We start from the raw sequence: 22650 nt of genomic DNA, 5'->3' as shown, positions 1-22650 counted from the left end.
CCAATGGGTGGATGTTTTCAGCCTGGTGGAATCGTCAGCAGTTAGGGGCTCCGAGAGATCCTGGGTCAGTAGGCTGATGGACCCGGTCTTTCTCAGGCTTCATCGCAGGGTCATGCCTGGCACTTTAACTCCTTCAGTACGAAATCATAGATCTAGGATACTGCCTCTATTTATCTAGAATCAGATGTGCTTAAGAAGCACTCAAAATAGATACCTCAAATGATCTGCAGCAGGGTACAGATGGAAAAGGGGGCTAGGTTGCCATGCCACCAAACCACTGTTTATTTGTTGAGGTTTCAGCTATAAAAGGGCTGAGGTTAATTTCAACTTCCTACTTTACCAGGTCTTAAAATCAAACAGAAAGCCATTTGGTCACGGCTGCACGTTTAAGCAAGTCAGGACATTATCACACACTTGTGCGGCCGTTTTAGATTTTTTCCCCAGTCACAGGAAAGAAAACTCGACACACGTTCTTTTGAAAGATGGACCAGGCAGAGTCTAGACAAACAGGGAGCTGCTGCCACCGCGTCAGTCACACCTCCCCTTAGAGATGGCTTCAGGCAACCCGAGCAAGTAGGTTTAAGAATCTGACTCCTGATTTACCAAAAATGACGAACCACATTTAAGCCATGTATGTAACTCCCTCCTTTCGGGGAAAGCAGAGACAGGGTGAAATCTACTGATGTAGAAAACTGTCAAAACCAGAGAAACTTAAGAAGCCAAGTTTTGTTTTTGGTCTGTCTTGCCGTCAGCATCAAGGCACAAGGCTTAACTCTTTACTGGGAACAGTTATCTTTTGGTACAAGTCAGACCTTTTTTTATACATTGTGTTATTCCTACAATCCTGTAGGTGTGGTTTACAGGCAGAGAAACTGAACCTCAGAGGTTAACAATTGCCAGAATTCTCCAAGATTGGAAGTGAACTCAAACGGAGACCCTTTCTGGCTCCAAAACCAGTGCTGGTGGATGGCAGGTTCTCCCAGTCTCCCACCCTGGGATCAAGGACTTAAACATAGGGCTGGTCAGTGTCAAATAAAACCCCTGTCACCTACGGGGAGATGGGAGCAGTGCTGGGCTGGTCATTCCCTTGGCAGTCCTGATTAGACTGGGTTCTATTATCATGAGGTATTGATAATAATGAACCATTAGGGCCAGACTTGGGGGTGGGCACCTGAATACATTTCCTGCTTTGGAGACGTGTGTTTTTAAAGATGGGGAAAAGAAGACTCAACTCAGAATAATGACTCTCTGAGCATTGCACGCGTGAAGGAAAGATGTGTGGGTAGGCAGAGGGTTTCTTAGCCGTCCATTCACTTTACTGGGGCAACCCTTCCTGCGTGGAAGGCTCTCTTTGTGGGTTTCAGTGGCACCGAGGCCTTCTTAACCTCTAAACCCCAGCAACATCTGAACTGCCTGCAAGAGTGTGGGTGCTGTAAGACTTTCATATGGCTGATGGGGTTTTTGACCTCTTAAATCATCTCCAAAATTTTAGTGTTCCAAGTTAGTTTGTTTTGCTAGTGATTTACCCTAAGTTACTTTGGAAACACCATTTTCTGGCACTTACTATCTGGGCAGCCTTTTGAGATACTGAGTTGACTTTGTTTCTCAGCCATACTGGGTTACTTACGTCAATCTTTGTCAGCTGGATTGACCAAAGAAAAAAGAAAAAAAAAAAATCTTTTCACTTTCTGTAGGAGGAGAGAGAAATTCCCTTTCCAGCCTTGGGGGTAAAATAAAATGCACAGTGTCTCTTCCCTTCCCTGTCCCCCTTCTCTCTCTCTCTGTTTCTCTCTCTTCAGCAATTCTAGAAGTTCAAAAACAAAGTAGGGGGCCGGGAACGGTTGCATTACCTTGGAGGTTGCAGTCAGTCATTCTCCTGTGTCAGTCTACAAATGGTCATGGTTACACAAAGCAAAATATTGAGGGTGCTAGAAATCGACTTACAAGACATGCTATGAACATGAAAAAGGAGTGATTTAAACGTAGCCCTCTTATCTAGGTGTAGTAGAGTTTGAGAGCCTGGCAAGGTCTACAACAGCAGAATCTTACACAGAAAACAAGCCTGGATCAGGTGTTCCCATGAATAAATAAACATAAATAAATGTAAGAAGGAAATGGGGAAAGAGGGGGAGGGAAGGAAGGAGAAACCGTGAAATGGACACAGAATGACGAGCTCTCCTGGGCCCCTCTTCTCCCCCTTGGGCAGAGAGGTTACAAGGTGTTAGAACTAGATGACTGCAGAGAGTTGGAGGAACTCACAACTCAGGTCCTGTTTTCCATCTTGGCTAATACAATGTATAAGTATTAAGGAAAGCTTGAAAAGCTCATGCCCATCAGTTGCATCATAGACATTTAAAAACTTTGGGGATGAAGGATGGAGAAAAAGCTAAGTTTTTGTTTTGTTTTTCCTTTAAAAAAAGGCCCTCAGGCCTTGGCTTCCTAGTCCGCCTATGGTTTCAGCAGTGCGGGCTGCCCTTGCTTTCCATCCGAGACCTGGGGTGACTTACAGAGAGGTGCTCAGTGGCAGCCCGCCTTACTTTTTCTCCGCACTCTATTTATGGACCGCGTGGTCACCAACACAAAACTCCCTTGAAGAGTGCTGCTCCAATGCCTGTGATGTATTTACAAGCACCTCTCAGCTAAGTACTTAATAAACCAGCCCTTCAAAGGAGCCGCCAACCTGGCAAGCTGTCAGCACCCTAGTCATCATAAACCACATTTTAGCAGGACCGCATTCTCAGACCGAGCGTTTTCATGGATGTCATTCAAGGTGATCAGACCATGCTTTCCGAAACATGTTGTTAATGCCTGTGGACATCTTTCCTAATTAGAGAAAAGAAGGGTTCATTTTAGGTCTTGATCCTAATGATGAAGTATTCCTTCTGTGAATTTGATACATTCTGAAATGTTTCCTTATTCGTGTGATCTCTAGGCCAGTTCTGTCTCTTTCGTTTTCACACACACACCCAAAGGTTTTTGTTCAGAAAAGTAAGTTTTTAAAACAGCTGTAGTTGGAACGCTTACTTGCTGTTGCTGGTGAAACAGTAGGCAGGTCAAGCTGAAAATCTCATGGCCAGGAAAGATAGCAGAGCCTGATGGCTAAGAATGAGCTCAACAGGCAGACTGCCTTGGCCTCCAGTTGGCCTCCACCACGTATCACTGTAGGACTTTTGGCAAGTTACCTAACCTCTGAAAGCCTCAGCTTCCCTGTCTGCAAAATGGGAGTAAAAATTACTTTTGGTGATCCTAGACCCACTCGAAAGGTGAGCCAGCCCATGGGTAAGGCTTGGTAACTGTGGGCTATTTGGATCAGCATCACCAAACCAAGCATAGTAACTTCCTACGGCTGGTATAACAAATTGCCACAGACTTACTGGCTTCAAACAATAGACATTTATCCTCTTCCATTTCTGGAGGCCAGGGTCCACCATCAAGGTGCCACACCCCCTTTGAAGTTCCTAGAGGAGGAACCTTGCTTGCCTCCTCCAGCCTTCGGTGGCTCCTTGCATCCCTAAGCTTGTGGCCCCGTCATTTTCCACCTCTGCCTCCCTCTTCACATGGCCTCCTCCTCTGAGTCACCTCCTCTTCTGTATATAAAGACATTTGTGATGGGATTAGACACCCACCTCCCCCTAGATAACCCAGACGACCTCACCTCGAGATCCTCCACTTCATTACACCTGCAAAGACCCTTTAAAAAAAAATAAGGTCATGTTCATAGTCTCGTGGATCAGAACATGGACACCAGTCTACCCATTACACCAAGATAGAAAGGATGGGGGCATCAGGTTGAGTTCAGAGGCAACTTTCCCTTCTCTGTTTCCCCCAGGACAGACGCGATGGGCAGGCAGTGTGAACTCAGTGTCTTATGCCACACTTAAATCTTCCAGCTACTCGCATTCAGGCCCTCACTAGCTGGAACTCATATCAGAGTCCTTTTATTTCCAACCACAAAAACGCATGATTTTTTTTTTTCCTAGATGAGATCAGATAGTTCTTAACATTTCCTAGCCCACCTATGTTGATGGAACTAGAGGACCCAGCAGTGGTAGAGAAAGGGCATCTTTCCTGGAAGATGGAAGCGATGAAAAGCAGGAGACAGGAGGCCTGGGTGCCTTTCACCCTGGCCCCCAAAAGCTCATGACATAGTTAGTGGCTGGGAGTAAGTGTAGGGACAGAAGATGACACGGAGACCACAGCCGGCCAGCTGGGATGGACTCAAGAATGTGACCGCCCGGAGCCCGGCATATCACTTGTTTTGAAACAAGCTGCCTTGTTAAAAATGGCTTTAATGGCCAGGCGCTGTGGACCAGAAACCCATTGCGAAAGGCTGGTGATTCACTTTGCATATCTCATAATCCCACATTTACAAATCACCCCAAGATAGCCTTTCACATTTGGATATTTAAAAACGAAACTTTGACTGCGGCCATGAAGTAGTATCAGAGTTTACCAAAAGTCTGTACCCAGAGAGGGGGCAAACAGTAGAAGCCGATAGGAACAAAAAGGCTCTGGGGAGGGAAAAAAAGACTTGCGTTTTCTTGTTGGTTGTAGTTCTCCAAGCTGGAGCTGATCTTCCTCATTTGCATATCCCCTTCCCCCTGCCAACCCCCCATCATGAAAGAGAAATACAGGTCCCCTGTCATTCAGTTACTTTCATGGTCTTTAAAGTTCAACATGTATGATTGAAATAATGGTCATTACTTCTGTCTTCCCTCCCTTCCTTCTGGCCCTCTGAGCACCAGAGCTTGGGGAAAATGTAAAGAGGCAGGGGAATGCTCAACTCTTCGCAGCCACTTCAGGGTGTATTTGTATTTTCACATTTTACTTGCAAAGCCTTTAGCCCCACATGAGCTTTCTTATTATTGAACAATTGCTTTCAAAGCCCTAGAGCAGCCCAATTGTTAACGGAGATTAAAGATCCGAATTGCAAAACTCCTCCGGTAAATAAAATCTTCACTGAGGAACCCAGTTTTTTACCTGTAGACTTTTCTTCCGTAATCTCTTTCTGGCAGAACATGTGATGTTTTGCTACTAGAGATTCAGTTACCAGCCACAGTAAATAAAACAAAATAATGATAATAATGGTATAGAACTCACCCCAAGACAAATACTGGCCAAGCATATTTATTTCCAATTTTGGGGGGCACTTCTAGTAATTGATGGGGGGGGAATGGAATGTACCGGTTGATTTTTGATGATCAAGCTTTGGAGCATCCTGAGATTGAGTGTCTAATTCGGGCTCTTCCAAGAGGCATGGAATGTAAACATGCACTGTTCAAAAGAAATAAGTGTTTTTCCAGGGAAAACAGAACCATGGCATGAGGCCCCTGAATGAGCCGTGAGTAGGAAAGACAGTCATTGGGCGGAAAAGACAGTCCTTCCCTCCAGACACAAGCTCAAGTACCAACACTTCGGGGCCCGTCGTGATTTCACACCAGCTCAGGGTTAGCTTTGGGTCAAGAACATTCCAAGTATCATTTCAAGATGGTGGGAAAGAACCTCCTTTTGTAAGCAGTAGCAAGAAAGTCATCCTTCTAAAAATGGGGACCCCCCCGCCTTGCTTTCCCACCTGAAAAAAATGTGGACAAACAGGCAGAGGAGGCAATGGGACACTCTGACCTGAGCATTTCCTCAGGTCATTTAGTGGCTGGTGAAACTTGAGCATTAAAAACACACACCACCATGGGCTGCAACAGGACTTATTTCTGCACCCTGCTGGTCCTCCCACCCAGCATCGCTGGATCCGAGCCTCCATAAGTCAGTGTCACTGGGTCTGGTTAATGATAGATTTGGGTCCTCACAGTGGTGAGCTCAGTCCTTTGGGGATCTTGGAGGAGGATGAGTTACGGTCCTTTGGATCTGACACTTGGATATGACCACACAGGGGTCAGAAGACCAGAGCATCCTTAGGGCAGGAGGGCAAGGAAGATCCCTGAGGAGCCCCAGGGAGTCGGCACCACTCTGGTTGGCAGCAGCTCACCTGTCTTAAGGCATGAAGTCTCCAGAACCCATTTCTTGCTGATTCCTACTGCGGATGAAGTTCTCTCTGTCCTTCAGCCTTATGGGCTCGACGCAAGTCATTCCAAGGCCAGATCAGCATCTTGGGAAGGGCTCCACACATACACTTGCTGGGTAGGTTTTTAAACAGTATCTCAGGGTACAAAGGGAGGAAGAAAGAATCTGACAAGTGATCGCACTTCTTGGAGTTGTAGGTCATCCGAGGAAGCGAACCTCTTGTTGTATTTCATCTCCTGGGGGTTATCCCACCATTGCGGCCATTAGTACGTCTCTCTGTACGTATCAGATGGCAGATTATATAATGATAAAGTTATTAAAATATCTGCAAAAGTCAGCACAAGCTCAATGGCTCAACTTTGCATTTTTGTCCATTAAGTGGTTTATTGGGATTGTTCCTCTCGGGGTCTGTTAATCTTCATCCATCCTTGGTTGTAAATCGCCTGAGTTTTAAGCTGTGCTTCAGTGGGTCATCCAGTAATCTTCAGGATGACCGTGGAAACTTTTGAAACATGCAGTTCTTTCCCCCGCCCTCCACCCAGGTTTGAAACTGCAGCGTGTGTCTGTGATGGGGTCTACACCTGGCTTGTTTTTGGAGCCAGGGGCCCCGGAAGAAAGACAAGGACATTGCCTGGTTCACACATTGACTGAAGGCAATCACAAAGTGGCTGTGGTTCACATTTCTGGACTGACTGATGCTGTTGGCTGCTGTAGTCTCCACCACCAGCCACCCATAGTGTGTATGGCATGGTCCTGGGGTTCTTGCCTGTTGTGCCGGCTCAGGGGCTGTCAGCCACATGAGTCCCCACCCTCGCCCATCATGAAGGCCACTAACGAGGTGGCCCTAAACTCTAATAGACTGTAATTCTGGGCAGATTCTGGGGCTCTCGAGGATTAACCCCCACTGTTCTCAGGAAGCCAGCAAGAATGGCCCAGGGCCCTCTTCCCCCTACTCTGCTGCCCTGATTAAGAGGCTCTTTTCTTCATAATATTTTTGCTATGTGCTTGGGCTTTCTGAGCCACCATATGTTGCTAAATGGGGAAAGCCATTGCCCAGACGTGGTTCTGTTTAATATGATTCTCCACGAATTACAAAGCTTGATTTTACAATTGAATTTGTGCAGAATTATGGACGGCCAGTTCAGGTGGAAGGGAGAGGAAATCTTGTTACTCTTGTTCCAGAATCTTTTCCCGATTTCCTCATTTGGTTCTTTCACGCCTTGGGGGAGGGCAGGGGTGGGGAGACGCCTTAGAGCCTCTGTAAGGAATTTCTCTTATTTTTCTAACTTCTTGCCTGGCCGCTCACCGGAGCACACAGTGACCTGTGGACGTCAAAGCCGGCTGCCACTTCTTCTGTTCATCCATCCCATCAGTCAGCTATTCCTCCCACCTTTTCATCAGGGGGACTCCGAAAACACATGGAAACCTCCAGGGTGCAGTATATGGGGAAAGCAGAATCTGGACCCATAGGTGTGGATATGGATAATGGGAATTCAGATGCCAGGTTGCCCACTTCCTGATTAGGTAACCTTGCAAGAATTACTTCAGTTCTCTGCCCTGTGGTCCCCATCTGTGAAATGGGCACAGTAATGATGGTGCTTAGATCACTGGAGAGTTGTGAAGATGCACTCAGTTAATATACACAAAGCACTGGATGCCTGGCGTGTGGTATTGACTCTCATTTCCTTGTGAACAGGGACTGAGAAATATTTTTGTCATGTGTTTAGCATAGAGCCCGGTACACGTTAAACACTCCTATGTGGTCAGTGGTCTTTTTACTATGATTGCTATCATCATGCTCTTGTTGGTAGTGTTGCTGCGTGATCAGGGCGTTGCACATCTGTTCTGGGAGCCACACAGCTGCTCTGTGATAATGACCTTGTGTGTCTCCTTACTTCCAGGAGCAATGAGAGCCCTGGGGTGGACAAGGGCAGGAGTGGTCCTGGTGTCAGCTTTGTTCATATTCCCTTTCCTTGGGTAAACTAACAAGAGGGCCCAGACCCACTGCTCCATAGGGTCAAATGAAATCGAAATGGTTACAGTTGAAAGCAAAAGTTGCTCAGTCGTGTCCGACTCTTTGTGACTCCATGGACTATACAGTCCATGAAATTCTCCAGGCCAGAATACTGGAGTGGGTAGCCTTTCCCTTCTCCAGGGGATCTTCCCAACCCAGGGATCAAACCCAGGTTTGATCTGCATTGCAGGCAGATTCTTTACCAGCTGAGCCACCAGGGAAGCCTAAGAATACTGGAGTGGGTAGCCTATCCCTTCTCCAGAGGATCTTCCCGACCTAGGAATCGAATCAGAGTCTCCTACATTGCAGGTGGATTCTTTACCAATTGAGCTATCGGGTTACAGTTGAAAGGGAACTTACATGTCTTTCTGTGTGTGCATGCTAAGTTGTGTCCCACTCTTTGTGATGCCACAGACTGTAGCCCACCAGGCTCCTCTGTCCGTGGGCTTCTCCAAGCTAGAATACTGGAAGGGGTTGCCATTCCATTCTCCAGGGGACCTTCCCGACCCAGGGATCAAACCTGCATCTCTTAAGTCTCCTTCATTGGCAGGCGGGTTCTTTACCACTAGCGCCACCTGGGAAGCCCCAGAAATGTCTTTCTGGAAGTCCTTCATTTCATGCATGGGGCGTCAGGCCCAGGAGTGTCAGTGACACTCGGAGACAGCCTTGAGCTCTTGAGTCTTAGGGCTTAGTCCAGGGGCCGTCCCGCTGGCCCGCTGTCCTTCTGTTGGGGTGGGGCGGGCGGGAAGAGGCACAGCTTGTGGGTTCCACTGTCAGTACAGAGGGTACCCCAGGACGTTTACTCCTGCTCTGCCCCTCACTGAGATGAGATGATGAGATGATGATGGATCCCCTGGTTCAATTCTGTATCACAGCTTCTCTGTGTCCCCATCTTCTCAATGCTCAATTTCCTACTGAAGGAGTAGGGATCTTGTTAAAAAGTAAAAACACCCATCTCAAGGCCACCCGCTGTCCTCCTCAGTCCCACCAAGTGTCCCCAAGCCCTGTTTCGGGCTGTGAACATGGGTACAGCTGCAGGGACACTTCTGACCACCGGGCCCACGTGGGCAGTGGCCGGGAGCTGGGGGGGACCCCTGACCCGTCTCCTTACGTGCCTGTCCCCTTATGAATAGGATGCATTCAGAGAATGTGAATGGTCAGCCTCTTCTGCATTTTGGATGAACCACCTACAAAAGGTTTCTCTGAACTGCGTTTCACCTACTTGTGTGAGTCTGCCCACCAGCCTGGGCCTTGAAAGCCTGCTTGTGGCCTGTGCCACCTCCGGGCCAGAAGGAGGCCAGGAAACAGGTGTGGAGGGTGATGGGCTGGGGTCGCAGCCGTGGGAGTGCATTGAGGGGGAGCCTGGGCAGGCCAGGGCTCAGACTGAGCGACAGTCCCTCTTCCCCCGCCAGGACGCTGCCAAGTCCCATGCTGTTTGCTCCCTGAACGGTGTCCGGCAGGAACAGCCAGGCTGCCTGGCCAGGCCCCAGCATCCCTGCGGTAACCATGCCCTTGGTGGTGAATTCAGGGTCAAGGGCACGAATGGCTCAGCCAGCGCCACCCGGGACCATCACAGGAATCCCAGGAGCGCAGCCCAGATGCCTCTCTCCCTGAGGCGCTGTACTGAGGCAGGGCTTCCAGGCTCCTTCCTAGGTTGAGATGCTGTGACTCTGTAGTCGTCTCTCCGAAATGATACTTCATTCAGAGGCGATGGGAAAAACAGGGACTTGGAGGCTCTGCTCAAACCAGCAGCACAGACCTGTCGTCTCCTCCTGGCCTCCCACAGCTTGCCCCGGGGCCTGGAGCTCTGGGCTCTGCGGAGCCCAGGTCCCTAAGGACCAGATACGAGGAGGAGTCCAGTGATGGGTGTTTGCTTGCTCCAAGAATCCCATCCACTTGGAAACAGAGCATTCAGAGGGTTTGCAAGTTTCCTCCCAAAGATGATGGTTTCCTCCTTTAGGCAGTTCTTACAGAGGTGTCCCTTTTGGCTCAGATGGTAAAGAATCTGCCTGCAATGCAGGAGACCCAGGTTCAATCCCTGGGTCGAGAAGATCCCCTAGAGGAGGGCATGGCAACCCACTCCGGTATTCTTGCCTGGAGAATCCCATGGACAGAGGAGCCTGGCGCGCTACAGTCCACGCCTACAGTCGGCACGACTGAGCGACTAACACTTTCACTTTCAGGCAGTTCTTATATGGTGACTTTGAACTTCTGAGCACTGGAGATGAGTGAGTCAGAGAAAGCCAAACCAACATGAGATGGTTCCCCCACCCCATCAGATAGAGGAGACACTGGAAGCCCAGCAAGATGGAATGCCTGCATGAAGGTCACACGGACAGCATCCGTATTGGAGCGCTCGGCTTCCTCTGCCTGTCCTGCCCAGCTCGAACACAGTCTGAGTCTTTGGTTAAGAGCGAAAACGAAGCTTCCTGAGCAGTCCCTTCAAAACAGCACTTAGGAAGAACCAGGGGCCATCAGAACAAGAAAGGGCAAACACCAGTGTGCCTCTGTGCACTGCTCCACCCAGTTTCTCATCTTTATATTACCAAAAAAAAAAAAAAAAAAAAAAAAAGGTCTCAAATAACCCAAACAGGCAGGGTCTGATCTGCAGACAGTCTGCAGGCATCCGCCCAAGAAACTGCCGGTCGGCCGGTCCATCCTCCTCTGATTTATGTTGTGTGTGTTAAGCCTTAAATTGTTGAGACTCTGGCTGGCTGCAGTGGTATTACTGGAGAGTTGGTGCATGTTTTCAGCTCACAGAGCTGGCTCCGGGGACTGGAGGTGTTGGCCCCAAATCAAGTCCAATCTCACACCTGTCTGAGACAATGAGGGCCTTGTTAGATGCATCTCCAGCCCAGGCGGCTCAGCCTGCTTACTTCTCGACATTCAGAACAGGGAGGGTGGGTACCTGGGCAGGGGGCGGGGGCTAGAAGAAGCCAAAAAGCTGAGCTGAGCCTGGGACATGCTGGGGTCGCCGCCTCCCTGGCCCTCTCCTTCCTCCCCGCACCCCCCAACCCCATTTTATAAACCTTTCCTTATTTTTGGAAATTATTTTTTTAAAAACACAAATAAACAATACCAACAGTAGCACCCTTATGAAGGAGAGTTTCCTACTGCAAAACAAGCATCCCAGGGCCTGCTGGAGACTAAATTCAGTCGCGGCCCCGGGGTGGGGGTGGGGGGGGGGTGAGGAAGTGGGTTAGCAAGGTGTCTTAGCAGGGGTGGAACACCGCCCCCGCCCCCCGCCCCAACCAGGGCTGATGCTTGAGCTCCTCCCATGCTGATGGGGGTCTTTTCCTGGTTTCCCCTTCCATTGCTGATATGTCAGTGATGGGAGCGGAAGGGAGCTTCCTGCTCAGCTTTTATCATGATACTCACTACACAGCAGACGGTGCTGTCGCAGTTCCGCCTTCGTGTCCCTTGTCCTAGGCAGAGAGGACGCGGCCGGCCGCCAGCACTTTAGTCTGTGGGCCCTTTTCAAGTCCGCTTTTTCCTCGAGACCCCTGACCTTAGGCAGCCACTTGGGCGGGACCTTCTCTGGGTCTAGGCTGATGCCCCTCAAGGCCAGTGGCTCTGGGTGGTCTTTATTCAGTCAAAGCCATCCTGGGATGACTTTGTCTTCATAGGGAGGGGTGGTGTGGAGGCCCGTGGGAGAACCATCCCGAAGGGAGTTCCCCAGAATTAGGAAAACTGCCCCTTGGTGCCAGACTCCCCAGTGGGGAGCCCACCTTGGGGGTTCCTCTCCCATGGAGCTGCCATGTTTTGGCAGCCAACACCTCCCATCTTCCCTTCTCTTAAGGTAAAAGCGAGGCTCTTACCCTGAGCTGGGAGGCATCTGGGCACCGGTGGTCACTCTGTTCTGCAAGAAACAGGCGGCCTCGTTTCTTAAGCATTAAAGGTCCCTGCAGGTCTCATGATCCCAGCCTCGGAGACATGGCACAGGACATCCAAGGCTAGGACTTACCCAACGGGAAGTGGGACCTGGCATTTTCTTAGCACAAATCACCTTTTTTTAAAAAATATTTATTTACGGCTGTTGCTGCCTGGGCGTTTCGCTAGCTGTGCTGCTCGGGCTTCTCACCGCGGTGGCTTTTCTCTTGTTGTAGATCACGGGCTCTGGGGTGCTCGGGCTTCAGCGGCTGTGACACGTGGGCTCCTGGGCTTGAGAGCGTGAGATTGTAGTCGTGGCGCTTGGGCTTAGTTGCTCCACGGCTCATTGGATCTTCCCAGATCGGGGATGGCACCCCGTGTCTCTTGCACTGGCAGGCAGATTCTTTACCACCGAGCACACCACGGGAGCCCTGCATAGATCGCCTGGAAGAGGTATCTCTATGTGAATATCAACCAAAGTCCCCAAGGGACAAGAGGCTCACTTTTCAGGGGTGGCAGAGTGAGGCACATAAACAGCAAGGGACAGAAAAGCCTGGGGACTCACTCTGGCTCCCCTCCAACCTGGCCGTGGTTCCCTTCTCTGTGACCTTGGGTGTGACCTTGACCACAAACGTGAAGACTCAGTGCGGTGAGAGCTGGCATCACCAGCCTCCACTGCGAGGCTCCTCCTCCTGTCTAGACACGTCACCCAGCGAGGATCTGATGACCACAGAGGGCTGGTCCAGAAATAACAGGGCCCACTGACCTCATAGCTCTTACCTTCCCCACTGACCTCATAGCTCTCCATCCATCGGAGGCCCGGCCTGTCTCTGGGCTGTGAGATGGTCCACGGCGAGCCCACCCATGCTCCGAAATGACTGAAAAGGCAAGCAGATAAGCCGGAAGGAGGCTGGGGCGCTGAGGCTGTGAGCAGTTGTCTTTCTCCCTGCCTTCTCTTCTGGCCTCTGAACACCGATCACCAGCCCTGCCCATCTATTTTGGTCCATGCTGAGGCCCACCTGGAAAGCCCTGGCCTCTCACCCCCCTCCAGCTCCCCCGTCCTGCCCCTTCTCCTTGAGGACATCTCTGTCCCCACCAATGACCGCATTTCCCTCCTCCTGGACCTGTTGGCTGAGACCTCTCTCCCCACCTTCTTCCCTCCTTCTACACTGTCCGTTGAGACCCGGGGAGGGTAGAGATTGGCTGCTTTTCCAATGGTCCTGGGCTCCTGGATGCAAGCACATGAGGTTTTTCCCCTCCATGCTGTGACCTCGTGGAAACCTCAGAACGCAACCCGGGGCTACCTCTCTGACGGTCAACACAGAACCCCGCCCACCTGTGCCCAGAGCTCCCCATTTGGAATCGTGGCTCTGAGTATGACAAGTTTTTTCCTAGAAGTCCCAGGCCAGGGGGGGACACTCTCTGGGATGTCTCCAGACCCCATGACCCTGGCCCAGATGCCTGGGGTTGGGGTGGGGGCGGGTAGGGAAGGGGGTCATTGGGCATCATTGAGCAAGCAAGAATGCTTTCGAGAGTTGCAGGGTTTAATCCCAACTTCAGAATTACCTGCCCCTAATGATTTCCTTCCTCCCCAAGCACCTGCTGCCTTGGTGCTTTTCTTTCTTGCTTTCGCGACCTGCCCTTTCTGTGATTCGCAGAGCCCAGCTGGGATGGGGGGGCGGCCTGGATGGGCCCACCTGGGTGACCCGCTACCTCTCCCTGGGTCCTTTCCCTCCACTTTTGTGACAAAGAGGGAACCCAGAAGTCCCTCCACTTCTTCATCTCCTGCCCCCATCACCTTGCACAGCTCCTGTTAACTCGAGTGCTGCCCCTTCCCCTTGGCTGAGCCACCCACCTGAGCCAGACTCTCTCGTGTCTGCCTTCCCTCCGTCCAGCATCCCAGACAGCTCACCAGAGCCTGCCATTCAGATGCCTGAACCTGGCTTCCCAGATTTAATGACAGCTCGGAACCCCAAAAGTTGACACGAGGTTGTCTGTCCGCGGCTTCCTCATAGCACCGCCTGCCTGACCTCACTGCCACCCCCTTGGCGCCTGCGTTCTGTCGCCTCGCCCACCCCCCGTTCAGAGGCCCCCGTGTCCGCTCCTTCTCCAGCAGCATCCACACATAGATCCCTCTGGGTTCCAGCACTTTTCAAATCCGTTCTTCCAAGCTTCACTTTTTTATCTTGATAGCCGATCTTACCTTCCCACCCCTGATCGCAGCCTCTTGCCCATACTGATCCACTGACTGACCTCAGGGGCCCAGGTCCCCAAGTATTGAAACCTTTTCACTACCATCCCCTGGAGAGCCTCCCTCTGTGTCTGATAGGACTACGGAAGTCCGGTTAACCCCCCTGCCCCCAGACCCCATTTTCACGGTCACATTATAGTTTTCAGCTGGTGGACGGAGGACCTCCAACACATCTGTCTGGTCTCTGTCTGAAAAAAAAGTCCTGAAATGTGGACCAGCGGCCGGAAAGGCGTTTGCCACACGCCTTATCTATCTTGCTTTTCACTTCTGTCTCTTCTCCTTCGGTCCCTCAGTTCCAATCAAGGGGAAAGCACTTTGGACGTGCTGTTGAGACTGGTTTTTGCTGGGGTTTTGTTTTGTTTTGTTTTCAGTGCCGTCAGGAAGTTCCTGTTTATTGCAAAGGTGGTTCATTTCCAAAGACATTACAGAGCAAAGCAGCTAGCTCTAGGATGATTTCTTGGTGCCTTTTTTTCGGGGTGGTACACAATACCAAAAAAAATAAACCAATGGGAGAGAGTCAGTGAACACAAAGGGAGATGTTATAATAGGCTTTTGTTGGTACTTGCAATTTCTTGTTGAAAAACAGAGCAAAGACCCTGAGGTGCTGAGGTGCGGACAGAAGCCTGATGTTATCGGGCCCCTAGAAATCCTGCCTGGAGTCCAGTGGCAGGCAGGATCCAGAACTCAAAAAGACAGAGGCAACTGGTCTTGCTCAGTACAAACGGTGCTTTTAGTCTGTCGTAAACAGCCTGTGCCCCAGGGCTCAAATCCTTCAAAAGTTTACCTAGGTAATTGCGTTTCATTGCCGTCTGGCATGTGCTCGTCTGTCTAATCTGGAGGTTCAGACAGCCAGGCCAAAGCTTGTGAGACTGCAGGAGAACGAGCCCGTGAATTTAATCCACTTGAAAGACAGACTGATACAAGTGCGCCTAACTCATTATTTTAAGTGATGGCAGCAGAAGAGGGTATGGCACTTTCCATAGCGGGGTTTAAAGTCAGCACACTGGTCGCAGCCACTTGGCAGTGGAAGGCTATTAGGAGAAAAGGCAGAACCCGGGTGACCGTGTGAGTTTTACTGCAGACTCCAGGCTTCTGGAAGCCTGCCTCTCCCGCGCCCACCCCCAAAACACCGCAGGGTCAAGGGACGGGATACTTCGGAGGGGGAATGGTATCCTCCCTACCTAATTTTGAGTTGCATTATTCATGAATTCACAGCAGCAGCGACAGATTTCCACTTCCACTTGAGATCTGGGGTTGTCTGGGCTTCGTTTCAGAATGGAAGGGAGATATAAATGGAGTCAGGACTTCCTAGCCAGCCCCTCAAAGCTCAGATCTCAGATCTGTAAGCAGGAAAACGTAGCCCTCCCCAGCATACAAAGAGCACTGTACTTGGGGACTACTTCCATGTGTGTATATGTATCTGTTTGTTTGTTAAGCTTAGACCGGCTTCATTGTTTTGTCAGTGTCTGGTAACTAGATGCAGGGTAGGGGCAGCTGGCTGCAACCATCAACAGCCCTCCACCAGCACCCAGCAAATCTGTCCCCACCCTGCCACTAACCTGCTGCGGGGGACAGAGGGGGCCATCTCACCTCGCCATGCCTCGGTTTCCTCCGACGGCAGAGGGTTGGGGGCTGGTTCACAAAGGCTAGAGGTTGCTTTCTGCTCTGTCACCCCCTGAGATGTTGGAATGAAACCTTAGACACGCAGAGAGATCTGCATCGTTATCTGGTTACGTGTGACTCATGCCCGGGGAGCCCGGGGGAGGCAAGTGCCAGCCTGTCCCCTTCCCCAGGTGGCACGGCTGACCGTCAGCTTGGGAGGAGTGGTTTTGTCGGTCGTGCACACCAGCGGCTCACCCGGGGCTCGGCACACCAGACATCCGAGACCAGGTGCCAGGCCATGAGACTGTGGGCAAAGCAGCCGTCCCCAACTCTGGCACGCTGGCCACAGCGTGATGGCAGACAAACGGCCTCCAGCCACCGCTGGGTTCCCAGAAGGGATCCAGAAGGCGCCTTGTTGCTTCACACCCCTCAGTTCCATTGTACTCAGCCCAGGGCTTGTGCTGCACTAAAACTCTCTTGAGTCTGGGGGCACTCTGGAAGTCACAGCATTCTGGTTTGTCATCGTGGTTGGACACTGGGGAGGTGTGTGCCTACACTGGGCTGGGTTTTCCTGAAGCACCGCTGGCATTTGGGGCCAGGTCATCCCCTGCTGTGGGGGGTGGGGTGGGGTGAGGGGCGTCCTGTGCCCTGGGGGATGTTAAATACAACCCCCTGGTCTTCACCCATGCAATGCCAACAGCATCCCCCTTACCCGAGTGGCAACAACCAAAAACATCTCCAGACACTGTCTGGTGTCCCCTGGAGGAGACACCGCCCCTGTTGAGACCCCTCTGGGAAACTCACAAGAGTTCAGTTGTTCCACCAGGATGTTAAGGTCAGTGTCGACCACAGATGGCAGCTGCTTGGACCTCAGGAGTAAATCTACGTTGACCCTTAACTTTCGCAGGCCAGGGTCATCCCTGTTCTCTGGGGTCAACCCTGTTCTCTGGGGTCATCCTTGTTGCTGAGCAAGAACGTCTAATGGTCTGCTGTCTCAGACTTGGCTTTTAATTTTTTCTAAAAAAAAAAAAAGTTTTCATTTTAGTCCAAGTCACTAAAAACCTGCTGCCTCTCCGAGGAAGTCTTCCTTGACCTTGAAAATCAAAGCAGTTCTCTGGAGGGAGGTTTCCCACTGCCAGGCCCATGGTATCATCTTTCTCAGGGTGACCTCATCTATCAAAGTATGAAGGTTGTATTTGAAATGCCATTTACTTTCTCTAAGTCAATACGTGAAGCTGTGGCTCTTTAGATCATCAGAGGGCTGCTTATTACCAAGAGTTTTTGTGCGTGTGGATGTGTCAGGTTTTAAATCCAGGTCTGCGCTGCAGTTTAAAAGGAATTCCGGCAGATTTCTGTTTGCCTTTCTGAATCAGAGTTTGGGGTGATGGTCCTCTGTGAGCGCAGATTGCCCCCAGATGAGTCTGACTTTATTAGGCTGCGTCCTTTGTTCAGAGCACCAGGGATGAGCTTGTGAAAACGCTGGCAGCTCTTATCTTCAAAGGCCTCCTCCCTGCCACAGAACTCCACCTCGGCAACCTGTGCTATTCATCTGTTGCCGTCCCAATTAGTTCACATCAAGGTCAGTTCTTCGGGATGTGCAGAAACGGCTGTAGGCTTAAGTGAGCCGGTTCCTCTCGTGCGGGTCTCGCGGCCGGTGGGGTGGGATGGGGAGATGGCAGGGCAGGGGCGTGGAGGCAGGGAGAGTCGTGGGCTCCCACAGCGGAAGCCGACGGGGATGCCCCCGGCTCAAGAGCCGAAGACACCTAGATATATTCTGGCTTATGGAACTGCCACCAGGTGACCAGACAGCTCAGCTTCTTCCTTCCCACTTGCTGCCCTGCTGGAAAATGTCTTGAGTAGTTAGCAATTTTCAAAAAACCAAGAGAAGCATAAAAGGAGCCATTTCTTGGGCAGGGAGGGGGTGGTGGGGTTCTTTGTGTATGGAGAAACCTCGTGTTTTAAGATGTCTAATAAAACGTTCCTCCTCCCGAAAGATGTTTACGGACGGGGAACCAGAGCTGGTGGGTCTGGAAGGGCGTCCTGTTCCAGGATAAAAGCGGGATGCTGGGGTCAGGACGGCCAGTCCTGTGTTCGCCCCGAGGTTAGCAAACGAAAAGGTGGGAGTCCGGGAATCGCAGTGCCTCCTGTCTCCAGCGTGGAGAGGATAGGCTGCCTCCATGTGCCATCGCTGCAGGCACAGCAGGGCGGAGGGAGGAGGGTCAGGGGTTGGCAGTGCCCTGGAAGCGGGGAGAAATGCATCGTTCTGTACGTCCCGAGACTCTCCCAGCGCGTAGTGGACCGGCAGTGTTGGAGGAGATGGGACGGGCAGGAACCATACAGTGCTGGGCTGGTCCTCAGGCAGGTGTGGGGTGTCCCCCGCAAAAGGATGCTACAGGGGTGCAGACGGGGGGGTGCCCCGAGTGGTCCAACCCCCCCTAGTCCTACGGCTGGGATTCCCAGGAGCCTGGGCGGATGTGTGGGAAAGGGAAAGGTTTGAGTGTGTGGGATTACTGGGACTGGCTGGCGGGGACAGGAGGGGAGGACGGGAGAACGCTGGGCTTGGGGCCCGCTGCCTTGGCCGGTGAGCGTACGTGGGGGGGTGAGGCCCCCCCACTGCTCGGGGCTTCCCCGCACTTCCCTTATCTTCTGTGGGGACATTTTTCTGGCTGGGAGCTTGGAATGGAAGCTCTTAAAGAGCCATTGCCATGAGCCCAAGTCCTAGCCCCCCTAAAGGGAAGAACCTCACATCCTTAATGGGCATCCCCTGCTTTCTGGATTCTGTGCGGTGATGGGTACCCTCAGTGGCGTGGCCTGGGGGTAGGCTGGTGCTCCAGGGGGAGGCGGCCCATGTTAAGTGAGATCCTGACTTCCCGGCGGAGAGGCTGGGAGCATTTTTCACCTGGGACCTCAAGGCCAAGGCCGAGGCAGGTTTCATCCCCCTCCTCCCTCTGGTGGGACCATGCGGGTCCTCTCTGGACGTGGAATCTTCCTCTGAATGGACAGGGAGTGAAGACTTCAGTTCAGTCGCTCAGTCGTGTCCAACTCTTTGCAACCCCATGGACTGCAGCATGCCAGGCCTCCCTGTCCATCACCAACTCCCGGAGCTTGCTCAAACTCACGTCCATTGAGTTGGTGATGCCATCCAACCATCTCATCCTCTGTTGTCCCCTTCTCCTCCTGCCTTCAATCTTTCCCAGCATCAGGGTCTTTTCCGTTGAGTTAGTTCTTCGCATCAGGTGGCCAAAGTACTGGAGTTTCAGCTTGCTTACTGGGAGCCAGATACTGCATGAGCAACCATGAGGTTGGAATCCCATCTCCTCTTTCCAGAATGCCCACCCACCACAGGTGGGGGGGAATCTTGGTCTCCCGTGGCTTAGGCTGCTTGCCTCAGCACACAGGGAGCGAGGAGCGAGCCAGGAGCTCAGCCTTCATCTCTCAGAACCTCCCTCCAAGCCCTGCCCTTGTTGCAGGCCCTTTCTCCCCAAGGGGCGGCTTGCGGACAGGGTCCCAACCCCGAAAATGTCTGGAGCCACTCGGACCAAAGGCAAGTTCAGAGTCTTTCATGCTGTGGTTCGCCCTTCTCTAGATGGTCTTCATTGTGCTTTTTTTCCCATTCATGTGAGTTCTGGTTTTATTGGGATGCTGTGCTACTGGTTCAAGTCAGAGTGTCTGGTGTCAAATTCATTCGGGATGCACCAGGGGCCACGTCACCTGAGAGCACAAGATGCAGAGGACTCCTGAACAGGCTTCGAGCCACTCTCAGAATGCGTGTGAGGACAGCCCAGAGCAGGCGTGTGTTTGGCAAGATGGATTTTTATTGTGACTTTACAACAAATGGGCTTCCCTGGTGGCTCAGCTGGTAAGGAACCAGCCTGCCATGCGGGAGACCTGGGTTCGATCCCTGGGTTTGGGAAGATCCCCTGGAGAAGGGAAAGGCTACCCACTCCAGTATTCTGGCCTGGAGAATTCCATGGGCTGTATAGTCCATGGGGTTGCAAAACGTCAGACACGACTGAGCAGCTTTCACTTACAACAAATACATAAATCTCATGATAATAGTAAAATTCGTCAAAAGGGTCTAACTTTTTACAAAGCCGCAGGAGTGCTAAAAGTGAAAAGTTCACCATGGAGCAGGGTGCGGGTGGGACCTCAGAGGCAGCCAGCCTGCAAAGTGGACCTGCTGTGCACCACGTCTCCTGCGCCTTAAGCGCGTCCTCCAGTACCAAAAATTCACGGTCACCTTCTGGACCCCAGGTCCCATGGACAACATCATTTTTTTTTTCTTGCCTGCTGCCACCTTGAGGCATTTCAAGGACCCTGGATCTGCCCAGGGGATGCCTGTTACTGTATCTACTTTATGGGAGAGGCCCTGCTGCCTCCCTGAAAGTCCTGTAGGTCCCCTCTCCCCAGCCTCATCCACAAGGGACTGCAGCTCGGTTCTGACAGCCTCACGCCCTGGGCCACGGGACGAAAGACTGTCAAACCTGCACAGTCCTCTTTATAGCATGTGCTGCCCTCAGTAGAATGATCCTTCATCAAATTCCATTTCTTTAGTGGTCCTGGGGGTTCCCTAGGGGCCCAGTGGTGAAGAAGTCACCTGCAGTGCAAAAGACATGGGTTCGATCCCTGGGTCTGGCAAGTCCCCTGGAGGAGGGCATGGGAACCCACTCCAGTATTCTTGCCTGGAGAATCCCATGGACAGAGGAGCCTAGCGGGCTACAGTCCATGGGGTTGCAAAGAGTTGGACACAACTGAGCGACTAAACAGTCCTGGGGGGTGCTGTGCATCTCCTGCACGTGGCTTCCCACATGTTAGGTGTCAGGAATTTGGCTCCTATGAGGAAGGGTCCTCATTTACCCACGGGGGCGGGGGGTGGGCAGACACTCAGCCCCAAGCTAGAAGCTGCTTGAGATCTCCCAGCCTCCCCCCTGGCTAATCCCTTTCAGGACCAGTGAAGGGGGTGAAGTTGCTGGAGATGAGTGGTTGGGAGCGGAGAGATACCTTTACCCTCCACGTTCTGAGATTTTTTTTTGTTGGAAGAGACAAGACATGGAGGAGTGGACAGAAATTAGCAGGGCGGTTGTGGAGTGATTTGAATGTGTCTGTGATGGCCTGGCCCTACCGGAATTTACCAGCCCATCTGCACAATCAGTTCAGGCCTGGAAAGTGTGGGGGGGAGGAGTCGGGGGTTGGGGGGAGCACAGCAGAGGTTCAGAAAGTGAGGGTGCAGAAAAATCTTTGGTGAGAAAAGTCTGGTGAGATGTCTGCAACGGATGCTTGTCTGGCAGTGTCCAGGGAAATAATTTGTCTGCCAGGCAGGGGAACATGGCTGACGGCAGAAGGTGCCTTCCTTTCCCTTGGGACCAAGGTCCCTCCAGCCGTGTGACCTGAAGGCTACCGTCCCTCCGATGCAGGGGACAGTGCGGGCAGAGATTCGGGTGTTATCCAGACCCTTGTCTCTTCTAGAAGCCAGTGGCTTATCCCCTGAGCCCTGCCTCGGAGACGACGGTGCCTGTGTCCAGAGCCTTTTTCCAGACATGGCTCAGACTCTGATCTGGCCGAGGGGAGCGGCCTCGTGGCAAAGGCTTGGACAGTTTCCCCTGGGAACTGTCTGGCAGGTCTAATGAGGAATGGCTCTTTGCGTTTATAGAGCGCCTTTCATCTGCGGCGCTCAAAGCTGCTCCACAAACAGTAATTAACTCTCAACACCTGTGAGGCAGGTGAGTCTGGTCAGCCCCATTTGCAGAGATGAGGAAACAAGAGGTTTGAGAGGCTGTGCTGAGCCACAGCAGGAGCTGGGGGTAGCTCTGGGTAAGGACCAGCATGCTAGACTCCCAGCGCCCTGACCACAACGTCGGGAAGCCTCTCCCTGCTGGGGAGACACCCCCGCTCCTGAGTCTGGGATCTGAAGGCAACGAGGGAGTAGGGATGAGACCACAACATGGCTCCCTTCTGCCCTCCAGTAGGCAGCCTGCCACCTCCTGGGCCCGCCAGTCAGCTACGAGGATGGGTCCTGGCCTTTGAAATGCAGCATCCTCAGGTGGGTCTCTGCCCCCGCTTGGGACCACATGTGTCCCTTCCAAGTGATTGCTGGAACCAAGGATGCTACGAGCTGTACATGAGTAACCAAGGAGTCTGTGGCCAGAGGGGGCAAATAAATGGTGGGCAGATCCTTGGAGCTGTTCCATAGCTTCTTATTCCAGCACCCAGAGCTGGCGGGGACCGATTCACGTTACCAGGGCCTTTCACTGATAGCAGCGCCAGGCCGATCGGTGTCTCCGCCTGGGCGCACGTGTAGGGGCCGCCATGCCTGCCTGCTGTGCCACCTGCACTGTAGAGACCACATGAAACAGGACTTCAGATGGATGGCTGGACATTTCAGGAAATGCCTCTTTCGTAGCAGAGCCTGACCTGGCTCTGAGGGTGGCACTGGAGCCTCTGGGAGTGCCCCCTTTTGTTCCCAGGAGAGCCTGCATCTACCATCCAAGGGTCCCAGACAGGGAGAATGCCAGTGAGCCATCACCGGGGCTCGCCCTGACACATCGCCCTGGAAACTGACTCACATCTCTGAGTCCTGAGTCACATCCTGTTGTGTGTGCTGAGGCACCCAGAAGGGCATTACACCAGCTGCCCGTGGCTGAGGTGAACTTGGAGGGCACCCTGGGAACTGCCCTTCTGCCTCCCAAGCTGAAAAGGGGGTGCGGCGGTGGTGGGGAGATCCTCTAGGGAAAAACCCGGCGCCGCCCTGAGGGTTTATATGTTCACCACGTTGGCTTGGCTCTTTTAAAAATAGACACTGGGGCCCTGGCATGTACACAACTGTCTGGTCTTTGTTTTTAAGTGGCTCTGAAAGGTGACTGAAAGATCACGTCTTTAAAGAGGCCAGCAAGATAGC

General features: G+C 52.1%; 1 protein-coding gene across 5 annotated transcripts in view; it reads left to right on the top strand.

Moving 5' to 3' along the window:
- The window catches only part of RUNX1 (RUNX family transcription factor 1), a 267280-nt gene that overhangs the window by 229797 nt on the left and 14833 nt on the right, over positions 1-22650 (top strand). The window contains exon 5 of one of the 5 annotated variants that reach the window (XM_069567180.1): positions 10216-11069. The exons of 3 other annotated variants lie outside the window; for them this stretch is intronic. In XM_069567180.1, the coding sequence (XP_069423281.1) occupies positions 10216-10247 (32 nt within the window). In that variant the 3' untranslated portion in view covers positions 10248-11069. Of the gene's footprint in view, positions 1-5887; positions 6362-10215; positions 11070-22650 lie in introns of those variants that run through there. One more of the 5 variants, XM_069567187.1, reaches the window with a different exon arrangement.

The sequence above is a fragment of the Ovis canadensis genome, chromosome 1 (genome assembly GCF_042477335.2).
Source record: "Ovis canadensis isolate MfBH-ARS-UI-01 breed Bighorn chromosome 1, ARS-UI_OviCan_v2, whole genome shotgun sequence".
Classification (NCBI taxonomy): Eukaryota; Metazoa; Chordata; class Mammalia; order Artiodactyla; family Bovidae; genus Ovis; species Ovis canadensis.
The sequence above is the reverse complement of the archived record's forward strand: the minus strand, read 5'-3'. Positions and strand labels throughout refer to the sequence as shown.